Raw genomic sequence first — 12,915 nt, 5'->3', positions numbered from 1 at the left:
CTCAGACTTCCATTGTTCAAACAGAAAGACAGTTGAAGTTTTTTCACCCCTTTCTGTTTGCAGCCAAACAACTGATTGTTAAGGTCACAGGACCGCTGTGCTTCGATCCGAAAAGACCGACCCTATGCCCAGCCTCTGGCACAAGGTACATTTGGAGATGCCGCTCTGGGCTGTAACCTCTCACCTTACCTGTGACAAGAAACAGTCACAAGCGCAGCAATCCTCCTTCTGAGCTCCCAGATGGTGCTGTGTAGTCTCCTGGCATTTGGCATTCAACTTGTGCGATGAGCAGGAATTTGAGGGCCTTCAAATTCATTAAGCATCAGGCTCTTACTTCTGCTTCCTTTTATTGGCAGTGGGACTGAGGAAAAGCGTCTGACCCCACACATTGTTTAGCAGCCTTCAACTACTTTACAAGCAGTGGTAAAACTGCTTCAGGCTACACAATTACTTTGTTAAATGAGTTAAAGTAATCTGGGGGGAGAGTGCATGAGAGAGAGAGGGAGAGTGAGCAAAATCAGGTGAGTTTGTGCTGCTTGTGTAAAAGCTATAATCGGGCTGTTAACATTCAGCAGGGTGCAGCCACGCTGCTTTTTCTCAACATCACCTGCCTGCTGCCAGCGGAGCCTCTCCGGATGATGCCCAAGTGAGTCATTTCCTTTCCTCAGCCGCAGCAGCTCTCCGTTGCTGTCGGGAGATCTGTCCCCTTCTTCCTGAAGGCAGACGCCAGCAAGAGCCATCAGGATGCTGCTGCTCCCGCTCCTGGCCCTGGCTGCAGCCTGGTCTCGTAGGTTCCCCTTGTCACCACAGCATGGCACGCAGCAGCGGCAGGAGGTACCCCTTATTTACGAGTGTGAGTGAACAGCAGGCTAAGAGCGCTCCTTGTGTTTTCTCTCCTTCTTTCTAGATGGACAAGTGCTTCTGAAGCAGAGCCAAGTATCTACTACCAAACGGCAAACGAAAACTGCATGGATTGAGTGTAAAGCCGAGGGCATATCTGACTTCCGGTCTGCGTATATACATTGGTACCGACATATACCACCCAAAGCTCCCGAACGGATTCTGTATATCGGATCAGCTCAACCTGCTTATGATGACAGTTCCTATAGAAACAAGTTTGGGTCTTCGAAGAAAGACACAGATGTCTGCACTTTAACTGTCAGGGACGTCGACTCCAGCGATGAAGGTACCTACTACTGTGCCTACTGGCAGTCCCACAGAACCAGAAGAGCACAGGCAGCCCGTACACAAAGCTGCCTGTACCCTGAGCGGCAGGCTTTCTGTCAAATGCAGAGAAACACCATTGCACCTTCCTGCCTCTAAAACAACACAACAGGTTCATGCTGAGTATGTCAGTCTAAATAACTGACAGAGAGAAAAGCACAGAAAAGCAGCATTCTGCACCTCAACAGGTATAATGCGCTGTGCTGGGGAAAAGGAGCACTCCTGTGCGTGATGGCGTTACAGCTGAATGTAGACAGTGGCACAGTTTTGTCTTTCAAGAAGGCAGATACTTCCCCACATACAGGCTGAGCTGGCAAAAATGAAGCAAATGGCAGGCAGGCAGCACAGGAGGGGCATATTTGCACTGAAGAGGTAGCCTGGGAGACTTCACACCCAGGTCACGATGGCGATACTGGTGATGCTCCTCACTGGTCACTCCCACCCTAATGTTTCATTGATGATGGTCACTCAGTGATGAGGAGGGCTGCTTCTAACACCGATACGCCCTAGGACCCCTTGTTATAGGCAAGGGTCTGTAATACTGTGCCTCTCCTGAAAAGACGGCCCCGAGAAATTATTGTGAAGATCATTTACGAGAGAAAGCTGCAGACTACAGCAGTCCAAAGTTGATTATCTCTTTTGGGTCAGAAAATGAGAAATCATTCCCAGCGTAGAGAGTGCTGTGTGGTGGCTGCTGCCCAAGTGACCGTTTGCCATGCAGCCTTTGCAGGGCACCTTTGCCGGGCTCTGAAATGAGGAAAAGTACAAGAAACAGCAGAGGGCAGAAAACGGCTGCCTGGGAGACGTGCACGCTTCACCCTGGCGTCACATCACCGTGTCTGGGGTAGATGGATAAGGGGACGAGGCAGTTTGGAGCTGCTTTAAGGAAGACTCAGAGGTGACAGTTCACTATGACTTACCTGATTCGTGCTACCAAAGCAGGCAGTATGTTCTAGGAAAGGCTGCTGAAACATGCTTCGGGGACAGCTTTGGGGTGTCTGAGGTCAGGAGAACGTCCTTGGGAAGGGCCAGAATGTAACCTGGACTTTTTATGTGTGAGCTCAGCACGTAAGTCTGAGAGGAATGTAGTAGATTGATAGAGGAAGAAAAATTAATTCAAATTGACTATTTTAGCTCCTCTCTACATCGTTGCTGATGGGGTTTAGCTTGTCAATAAATTTAACCCCCCACCATGGTAGCAAGTTGAAGAACGACCATTGGATGTGACAAATGAGTCATTTCCTCCTCCCACTTGTTTGGAGCTTTCTCCACCTGAAGGGCTTTATAACGTTTTTCTCTCCATTTCATTTCCAGGTTTAACCCACACGGGCAACATGTTGCTGCTCCCAGTCCTTCTTGCAAGTTCTCTGTGGTCCCGTAAGCCCTTTTTCCTCTCCCCTCTCCTTCCCGTGTGCCGAGAGCACAGTCGGGGCTCCAAACTCCAGTGGTTTCTTCCCTTCACACAATTTCTCTGCTTCCCCTTCCAGGTGGAGACACGCAGGCAGTGCCAGTGCAAAGCCCAGCGCTCCGGAGGCAGGTGAAGGGCAGCTCTGTCAGCATGGAGTGCCGGATGAGCGCCGATAACACTGTGCACTGGTACAAGCAGCTTCCTGGGCAGCCACCAGAGAGGATACTGTACATGTCGGGACAGTCACCTGTTTTTGATGACAGTGGTGATAAAAGGAGATTTCAAGCTCGGAAGCATTCTACGAAGCCCCTCTATAGTCTTAGGATAGGTTATTTAACGCCGAGTGATTCTGGCAATTACTACTGTGCCTACTGGTTTTTTCAAGGCATCACAGCATTAGACGGGCAAAGATTAGCCATACAAAAAGGTCGCTTTGCACTCTGAACCACAGGATCTGAACTCTGCCAAAATGCAGAAAGTTCCCTGTTCCACCCCCCTCTCATGATTTTCTGCAACTGGATAAGGATAACAGCAATTTGTTTCTGACAAACGCTAAATATATGATGATAATGATCAGCATATCATTTCAGTACTCACGCATGTCTGTAACATCCAGAAACAAGAGAGTCCCAGTCACTTCAGCATAAATAGAGTGAACATGGCTGTTAAGAGGAAGGCTTGATTGTCATCAAAGCACTCCCCTGAGAGTGAGGGAGGCCTGAAAAATTAAGGACTTGCCAACTATTCTTTATTGGAAGAGAGGGACCCTTTCCATTGCCAACACACAGGGGCAGGGGTCTCTCCTTGCCTGCCTCTCCGTTGAGCCCTCTGCTCATGGGCACCTTTCCAAGCCAGTCAGCAACACATGCTTACCACCGGCTTGCTGCATGTGGTCAACCACCAGCAGGAGGGAGGCCGAAGCAGCTCATCTCCCTCACACCCTCGCACCCCAGGCTCACCAGTCACAAGGGAGCGCCCAATGGCATCAGCCCCATGCATCGAGACGACCCTCTTCCATGGCTGTTGACAGCAGCCCTCACCAGCCTCGCTTTTGTTTACCAGTCTTCCTTTACAAGGGGTGTTTGCATCTTATCCAAAATTCAAAACGAAAACCTGCGGCTGTGCATTTCCTCCCACATGCAAAACCAAAGCAAAGGTGCCTTCCCATGGTGCAGCTGCCCCGGCAACTAGAGGGTGATGGCCTCCCGCTGTTCAGTGGAGGGCAGCATCAGCACAGGGGCACCCTGGGCACTTCAGCATGCTGCAGCTGGGTGACTAAGCTGACACAGCAAAAGGAGGTCCCTAGTGGCATGGGGGAACGCCTCCCACCCACTCACGTACCGTGCACCTCCCCTCAGCTCTCCGGGTGACGGTACACACTCGCTGCTCACCACTGGGCCACACAGAACCACTGGACTTTTTATGTGTGAGCTCAGCACGTAAGTCTGAGAGGAATGTAGCAGATTGATAGAGGAAGAAAAATTAATTCAAATTGACTATTTTAGCTCCTCTCTACATCATTGCTGATGGGGTTTAGCTTGTCAATAAATTTAACCCCCCACCATGGTAGCAAGTTGAAGAACGACCATTGGATGTGACAAATGAGTCATTTCCTCCTCCCACTTGTTTGGAGCTTTCTCCACCTGAAGGGCTTTATAACGTTTTTCTCTCCATTTCATTTCCAGGTTTAACCCACACGGGCAACATGTTGCTGCTCCCAGTCCTTCTTGCAAGTTCTCTGTGGTCCCGTAAGCCCTTTTTCCTCTCCCCTCTCCTTCCCGTGTGCCGAGAGCACAGTCGGGGCTCCAAACTCCAGTGGTTTCTTCCCTTCACACAATTTCTCTGCTTCCCCTTCCAGGTGGAGACACGCAGGCAGTGCCAGTGCAAAGCCCAGCGCTCCGGAGGCAGGTGAAGGGCAGCTCTGTCAGCATGGAGTGCCAGATGAGCGCCGATAACACTGTGCACTGGTACAAGCAGCTTCCTGGGCAGCCACCAAAGAGGATACTGTACATGTCGGGACAGTCACCTGTTTTTGATGACAGTGGTGATAAAAGGAGATTTCAAGCTTGGAAGCATTCTACAAAGCCTTTCTATAGTCTTCAGATAGATTATTTAACCCCAAGTGATTCTGGTACATACTACTGTGCATACTGGGTTTTACCAAGACATCACAGCATTAGACGGGCAAAGATTAGCCATACAAAAAGGTTGTTTTGCACTCTGAACCACAGGATCTGAACTCTGCCAAAATCCAGAAAGTTCCCTATTCCAACCCTCTCTCATGATTTTCTGCAACTAAGTAACAGCAATTTGTTCACGACAACTGCTAAATATATAATGATAACAATCAGTATATCATTTCAGCACTGACCCATATCTGCAACATCCAGAAATCGGAGATTCCCAGTCATTTCAGTGTAAATAGGCTGAACATGGCTCTTAAGATGAAGGCTTGATTGTCTTAAGAGTAAAGCTTGATTGTCCTGAAAGCACTCCCGACAGTGAACACGCCCGTCTCTTTGAACAAATGTCAACTGCAAATTTCTCTTCTCTGTTAGAATCCTTGGAGCTAGCAGAGAAAGACATCTCCATCCCCTCTGTGTTTTCTTTAAAAAAAAACCTACATGAATTTAAAAGGAGGGAAGACCAGATGATCTTGCACACTCTCCTTCATGTGTTGGTTTTTTTTACCTTCCTTTGCATTTCGCTCTTGACAAACTTCTACAACACCCCAGAAAGCCCAGTGTTATTGTCACACTTTCTCACGTGGTGTGTCCAGGGCAGACGTTAAATCCTCAGCCAGGGGCCGTGCCCCTGGCAAGCAGAGACTCTCAGGCCCTTTGGGTTAAGTGCACTGACTGTTACAAATCAGGGTCTATGATCAAAGACAAGTTTGAGGAAAGCTGCCATTTGCCATTTGACAGCTACGTCAGAAAAACGGAGACAGTTTTGTGCCTCTGAGTTCCTGCGGTAGGACAGAGTGCACATCCTCAATATCCTGTGAGATACTCCTTTAATGCGTCTGGGCCTTCACAAATGAGCACAAATACCTCCATTGTGGTGGTTTTCCAGTTCCGCAGGCTCTGAACATCGTTTTGGCTGGACTTTTGGAAAGCTTTGAATACGTAACGCCTCACTATTCATGTGTCTGGCCTGCTTAACTCTTTGAAAAATAGGTTGTAGAGCACGTGACCTGAGATATTAACTGCAGGCTGCTCGCCTTGTGTCTTCACATTGCGGGACGTGAGGGTTCCTCACAACCATCTAGGAGGTTTCTGGCGTGAGTTGACAACAACTTCCAAACACAGGTGACCGAGCAGCCAACAAGGAAGGGTGGTCTTCTGCCCCTCCAACTCACAAACAAGGGAGAACTTGTTGGGGATGTGAAGGTATGGGACAGCCTTGGCTGCGGTGACCGTGAGCTGGTGTGGTTCAGGCTCCCGAGAGGAGGGAGCAGGGCAAAAACACAACCCTGGGCTTTGGGAGAGCAGACCTTAAGTCCTACACAGATCTGCTTTGAAGAATCCCATCAGGTACACCACTGGAGAGACAAGGTGCTGAGGAGAGCTGGTTGATATTCAAGCATCTCCCCTCCAAGCTCAAGAAAGGCCCATCCTGACAAGCAGGAAATCAAGCAGAGGCAGCAGGAGGCCTTCATGCAAGAGAAAAGAGCATGAAGTCAGGCATGAAACTGAAGTGTACAAGAGGTGGAAGAGGGGCACGTGGCCCAGGAGGCATATGGAGCTGCAGTTTGATCATGCAGGGGTGGGCTTAGGAAAGCAATAGCCCAGCTGGAGTTGACTTGGGCAAAGGGTGTGAAGGGGACCAAGAAAGAATGCTACAAGCACATCAGCAGCAAAAGAGAGACTAGGCAAAGCTGCTCGGTAGGGCAGGGAAAGTGGTGACAACTGACATGGAAAAGGCCGAGGTCTGCACTGCTTGCTTAGCCTCAGTATTCACCTGTGAAGCCAGACTTCAGGATTCCCATGCCCCTGAGACCCCAGGAGAAGACTGGAGCAAGGAAGATGTGCCCTTGGTGGAGGAGGATCAAGTCAGTGAGCACTTAAACTGAACATACAGGAGTCCATGGCGCCTGATGGGATGTTCTGATGGATACACTTGACCCCTAGCCTTACTTTGGTTCAGGCTGACTGAGGCGCCACAGGCCTCACGTCCTTGAGCTTGAAAGCCCCTGCCTCACATACAAGGTAGTGAAGGTGCCTTGCTGAATATTTCAAAGGCTGGTATCGAAACACAAAAATGCAAGATAACCAAAGTACAGGAGATAGAAGCGGTAACACTGAAACGCCTGTTTTGCCTTTACTATTGATAGCAGCCAACTACTTCACTCTATAAATACTACCATGAGGATGGGCCCAGATTGAGCGCTCCCTGAATTGCAGCTGGACTGCACACAAGGTGACTCTTCCCTTGAGCAGGGATGTCTCTCAAGGGTAGCCATTCCTTACCTGAGTCTGAGAGATCCTTCCTTACCCAAGGCAGAGGGATCCCTCTTGTGGTGTTTAACCCCAGTCGGCAACTAAGCACCACACAGCCGCTCGCTCACTGCTCCCATGCCAGCGTGATGGGGGAGAGAATCGGAAGAGCAAAAGCAAACCCTTGTGGGTTGAGAGAAGAACAGTTCAATAATTAGAATAATATAGTGATAGTAATAATAGTGATGATAGTAATAATGGTTATGATGATGATAATAATAATAACAGTAATAATAATGATAATGTATTGAAAAGGAAAATAATGAGAGAGAGAGAGAGAAATGAAACCTGGTGGAAAAAAAACAAGTGATGCAACTGCTCACCACCCACCGACCGTCGCTGCCAGTCCCCAAGCAGCGATCCCCGCTTCGCCGGCCAGCTCCCCCCAGTTAATATACTGGGCATGACATCATATGATACGGCATATCCCTCTGGCTAGTTTGGATCAGTTCTGTTGGCTGTGCCCCCTCCCCTCGGGCTTCTTGTGTACCCAGCAGAGCACTGGAAGCTGGAAAAGTCCTTGACCAGTACAAGCACTACTTAGCAACAACTAAACATCAGTGTGTTATCAACGTAATTTTCATACTAAGTCCAAAACCAGCACTATACCAGCTACAGTGAAGACAATTAACTCTATCCCACCTAAAAACATGACAATCCCTTACCCGCACCAGGTCCTCAGTAAGTGACTGAGAGCATGATGAATTAATACTATGAAATATTATTAATCCATGTAGCTACTCAATGCTACTACAAACATTGTACGGATAATTGCATTAGACATAAACCATTGACCAAGTCTGAGGCTACGACTGGACCCATCCACACCTCAAGGTGCACCAGAAGGAGTTTAGAAAGCAAGGGGGGACCACTCTGAACGTCACAACTCGACGGGAGGGTCCTCCTCACTCTTTGTGTCTCTAACTCTCTCTGTGAATCTCTCTAACTCAAGCCTAACCTCATTTTTGTTTGTACGTTTTCCCATGTAGTAATTAATAAGGTGAACCTTGCCACCAAACGTACTGAACCTTGTCAAACCACTTTTAAACTCTGTTAAATTCCATCAAACTGGCTGAACAGCAGAGCTCAGAGCATCATGATCAATGGGGCAGAGTCTGGATGGAGGCCCCTAACTAGCAGCGTTCCCCAGGGGTCTGTGCTGGGCCCAGCCCTGTTCAACATATTCACCAATGACCTGGACGATGGGATAGAGTGTAACCTCAGCAATGGTTGAGTCTGAGCAGTAGCTAGGGGGAGACCCTACGGTTGAGTCACGAGGTTCAGACAGGACCCCCTTGCTTTCTAAACTCCTTCTCAGAGAGGAGTCTAGGCGCAGCTAAATCCAGTCTCAGACTTGGTCAACGGTTTATTTTCTAAGGACTGTAGATGCAACCACCCCTCAGAGTAATTGTTGTCAGTAACTAATGTGGCAGCTGCCCAGGCCGGTCACATTCAGTGAGAACGGTCACGGCTAGATTAATGTATAGTACGATTTATTAAAGCAACAGGTACACAGGTCCTTTGGATTACCGGGAATGGAATTGCTGGTTACAAGACACACACAAATACTGAGAAAATTAGTAACACTGCTAGGCGACGAGTGCGTTAAGCAAATACAGTATGACTCTAATGAATTGGAGGTTTAAAGTGAAGCTATAGAGAGGTTTATAAGTTTTCCCGGGGAAACACTTGATATAGCCAAGTGCTCAAATCTTACCCAAAGGCGTCTCAGTGAGGGGAAAAGAGAGGCTCAGCCCATCGACTGGTCCCAGAAGTCAGAGTGGTACGCGATGGTGTCTTCCCCAACACCCCCTTTCTCTAAGCCTAATTTATACTATTTTTGACCTTTCAGGTGGAGCTTGAGTGACTCTAGTCATACATACCTTTATTATGACTGGTGTAAAGTTTCCTTGCTTTGCCCAGTGAGGGGTGGTTGCACCTTAGAGGCAGGTAGCTTTTGGGATGGAGGTGTGCTTTGGTATTATAATGACAAAAAGGACAGCCTTTTGTCAAAAGCATGACAGAGCGTTGGCTCAAGGTAGCAAATGTGCAGTGTACCAGCTCCATGGTACCGCAAGTTGCCATTGATCACAGAGCCTGGCCAAATGTGCAGTGTATCAGCTCCATGGTCACGGAGCCTGGCCACAGTGTCTCCACACTGTTCCATCTTTGGACAAATCCTCTTAGATGCAGTACACCAAGTTCCCCTGGCATTGCTGACGTCTAATGCTACGAGCCTAGGGAACTGCCATAGATTGGATTTCTGACCTGTCAGCTGCACCCACCCTCCCCTGCAAGCTTCTTCCGTGATGTACCTTTGCTAAAAACATAAGTTTAATTTCTAAGTCACCCCCAGCGATTATTCCACAACGTACCAGAAGATATCTGTGATCAGAAGAATAACAACGTACTGCTTCTGTTTTATACATGTCCTGGTAGGTTTTGCCAAGCAGGGCTGGATTTCAGGTCCTCAGCATAAAATTGCCTACACAGTTTTCACTCTGATTAACAAGAGTTGCCCACGCAGGAGACTATCATGGGATGCGCGGAGATGAGTAACCTTTTCCTTGCACCTCCCTCCCTTCACCATAAATTCCATTTCATATTTCTCTTTTCATGATCACTTTGTTGAGCTTGCTGGTCCTTAAGTCGTTTCTTCTTCTCCCCTGAAAGTGAGGGAGGCCTGACAAAATTAAGGACTTGCCAACTGTTCTTCATTGGAAGAGAGGGACCCTTTCCATTGCCAACACACAGGGGCAGGGGTTTCTCCTTGCCTGCCTCTCCGTTGAGCCTTCTGCTCATGGGCACCTTTTCATGCCAGTCAGCAACACACCAGCTTGCTGCATGTGGCCAACCACCAGCAGGAGGGAGGCCGAAGCAGCTCATCTCCCTCACAGCTGGAGAACTGCAGCCCAGACTCACCAGTCACAAGGGAGCGCGCAATGGCATCAGCCCCATGCATCGAGACGACCCTCTGCCATGGCTGTTGACAGCAGCCCTCACCAGCCTCGCTTTTGTTTACCAGTCTTCCTTTCCAAGAGGTGTTTGCATCTTATCCAAAATTCAAAATGAAAACCTGCGGCTGTGCATTTCCTCCCACATGCAAAACCAAAGTGAAGGTGCCTTCCCATGGTGCAGCTGCCCCGGCAACTAGAGGGTGATGGCCTCCCACTGTTCAGTGGAGGGCAGCATCAGCACAGGGGCACCCTGGGCACTTCAGCATGCTGCAGCTGGGTGACTAAGCTGACACAGCAAAAGGAGGTCCCTAGTGGCATGGGGGAATGCCTCCCACCCACTCACGTACCGCGCACCTCCCCTCAGCTCTCCGGGTGACGGTACACACTCGCTGCTCACCACTGGGCCACACAGAACCACTGGACTTTTTATGTGTGAGCTCAGCACGTAAGTCTGAGAGGAATGTAGCAGATTGATAGAGGAAGAAAAATTACTTCAAATTGACTATTTTAGCTCCTCTCTACATCATTGCTGATGGGGTTTAGCTTGTCAATAAATTTAACCCCCCTGCCATGGTAGCAAGTTGAAGAACGACCATTGGATGTGACAAATGAGTCATTTCCTCCTCCCACTTGTTTGGAGCTTTCTCCACCTGAAGGGCTTTATAACGTTTTTCTCTCCATTTCATTTCCAGGTTTAACCCACACGGGCAACATGTTGCTGCTCCCAGTCCTTCTTGCAAGTTCTCTGTGGTCCCGTAAGCCCTTTTTCCTCTCCCCTCTCCTTCCCGTGTGCCGAGAGCACAGTCGGGGCTCCAAACTCCAGTGGTTTCTTCCCTTCACACGATTTCTCTGCTTCCTCTTCCAGGTGGAGACATGCAGGCAGTGCCAGTGCAAAGCCCAGCGCTCCGGACACAGGTGAAGGGCAGCTCTGTCAGCATGGAGTGCCAGATGAGCACCGATAACACTGTGCACTGGTACAAGCAGCTTCCTGGGGAGCCACCAAAGAGGATACTGTACATGTCGGGACAGTCACCTATTTATGATGACAGTGGTGATAAAAAGAGATTTCGAGCTCAGAAGCCTTCTGCACAGCCCCTCTATAGACTTACAATAGATTATTTATCCCCCAGGGATTCTGGCACTTACTACTGTGCCTACTGGGTTATATCAAGGCAGCACAGTGTTAGATCGGCAAAGAGAAGCCATACAAAAAGGTTGTTTTGCACTCTGAACCACAAGGTTTGAACTCTGCCAAAATGCAGAAAGTTCCCTATTCCACCCCTCTCTCATGATTTTCTGTAGCTGGATAAGAAAAATAGGAAGTTGTTCATGACAACTGCTAAATTTATGATGTTAATAATCAGTACATCATTTCAGTACTCACACATAGCTGTAACATCCAGAACCAAGAGAGTCCCAGTCACTTCAGCGTAAATGTAGTGAACTTGCCTTTTAAGAAGAAAGCTTGATTGTCCTGGAAGCACTCCCCTGACAGTGAACACGGCCTGCTGTGAACCTATGTAAGCTGCAAATTTCTCTTCTCTGTTAGAACCCTTGGAGCTAGCAGAGAAACATATCTCCATCCCCTCAGTGATTTCTTTTGAAAAAAAGGCATGGAGGAGAGAAGACCAGACGATCTTGCACACCCTCCTTCATGTGTTTGGGTTTTTTGGCCTTCCTTTGCATTTCAGTCTCTACAAATTTCTACAACATCCCAGAAAGCCCAATGTTATTGTCACGCTTTCTTACTTGATGTGTCTGGGGCAGAAGTGAAATCCTCGGCCATGGGCCGTGCCCCTGGCAAGCAGAGACTCTCAGGCCCTTTGGGGCCTTTGTCGCTATAAGACTTTTTTGTCAAGGTCCAGCATAATGTTCCTGCTGGTGGCACGGGGCACGGGATATGTTCCCAGCGTCGGTGGTTGCTTATACCATTTTAAGCACATGGCACTTGCCTTGGCAGGTTTGTGGGAGGGTGATATAATCAATCTGCCAGGCCTGTGCAATAGCATCTGTGGTCAAGTCCACCCCTTGATCACAAGCCCATCTGTATGTTGCATCTCTTCCTTGATGGACTGAGATGTCATGGGCCCACCAAGCTATAAATCATTCACCCTTATGCGATCCACCTGAGCCACTTCAATATCAGCAGCCTGATCCACCTGCTGGTTGTTTCGACGTTCTTCAGGGGCCCTGCTCTAGGGGACGTGATCATCCACGTGACATAGTTTCACAACCAGGTTCTCTACCCAGGCAGCAATGTCTTGCCACTATTTGGCAGCGCAGATGGGTTTGCCTCTGCACTGCCAGTTGCTCTGCTTCCATTGCCATAACCACCCCACAGGGCATTTGCCACCATCCATGAGTCAGTGTAGAGATAGAGCACTGGCCACTTTTCTCGTTCAGCGATGTCTAAAGCCAGCTGGATGGCCTTTACTTCTGCAAAATTATTCAATTCACCTTCTCCCTCAGCAGTTTCTGTGACCTGCCATATAGGACTGCATACAGCAGCCTTCCATCTCCAATGCTTTCCCGCAAGACGACAGGACCTGTCAGTGATGAGGGCATATTGCTTCTCATTTTCTGGCTGTTTGTTATACAGCAGGGCTTCTTCAGCATGTGTCACCTTCTCCTCTAGTGACAGTCCAAAATCTTTGCTTTCTGGCCAGTCCACAATCACTTCCAAGATTCCGGGGTGACTGGGGTTTCCTATTCGAGCCCATTGCATGATCAGTGCGGCCCATTTACTCCACGTAGCATCAGTTGCGTGATGTGTAGAAGGGACCTTCCGTTCAAACATCCAGCCCAGCACCGGTAGTCGGGGTGCCAGGAG

General features: G+C 48.8%; 1 protein-coding gene across 1 annotated transcript; it reads left to right on the top strand.

Annotated features, from left to right (window-relative positions):
* The first annotated feature begins 398 nt into the window (after positions 1 to 398).
* Positions 399 to 4,523, top strand: LOC142052883 (uncharacterized). The gene is made up of 4 exons (XM_075083667.1): positions 399 to 787; positions 908 to 1,186; positions 2,539 to 2,601; positions 2,712 to 4,523. The coding sequence occupies exons 1-4, from the start codon at positions 745 to 747 to the stop codon at positions 3,074 to 3,076; spliced, it is 750 nt and encodes a 249-aa protein (XP_074939768.1). The 5' UTR covers positions 399 to 744; the 3' UTR covers positions 3,077 to 4,523.
* Positions 4,524 to 12,915: the final 8,392 nt, after the last annotated feature.

The sequence above is a fragment of the Phalacrocorax aristotelis genome, chromosome 2 (genome assembly GCF_949628215.1).
Source record: "Phalacrocorax aristotelis chromosome 2, bGulAri2.1, whole genome shotgun sequence".
Taxonomy (NCBI): Eukaryota; Metazoa; Chordata; class Aves; order Suliformes; family Phalacrocoracidae; genus Phalacrocorax; species Phalacrocorax aristotelis.
This window is presented reverse-complemented; position numbering and strand designations above follow the sequence as displayed.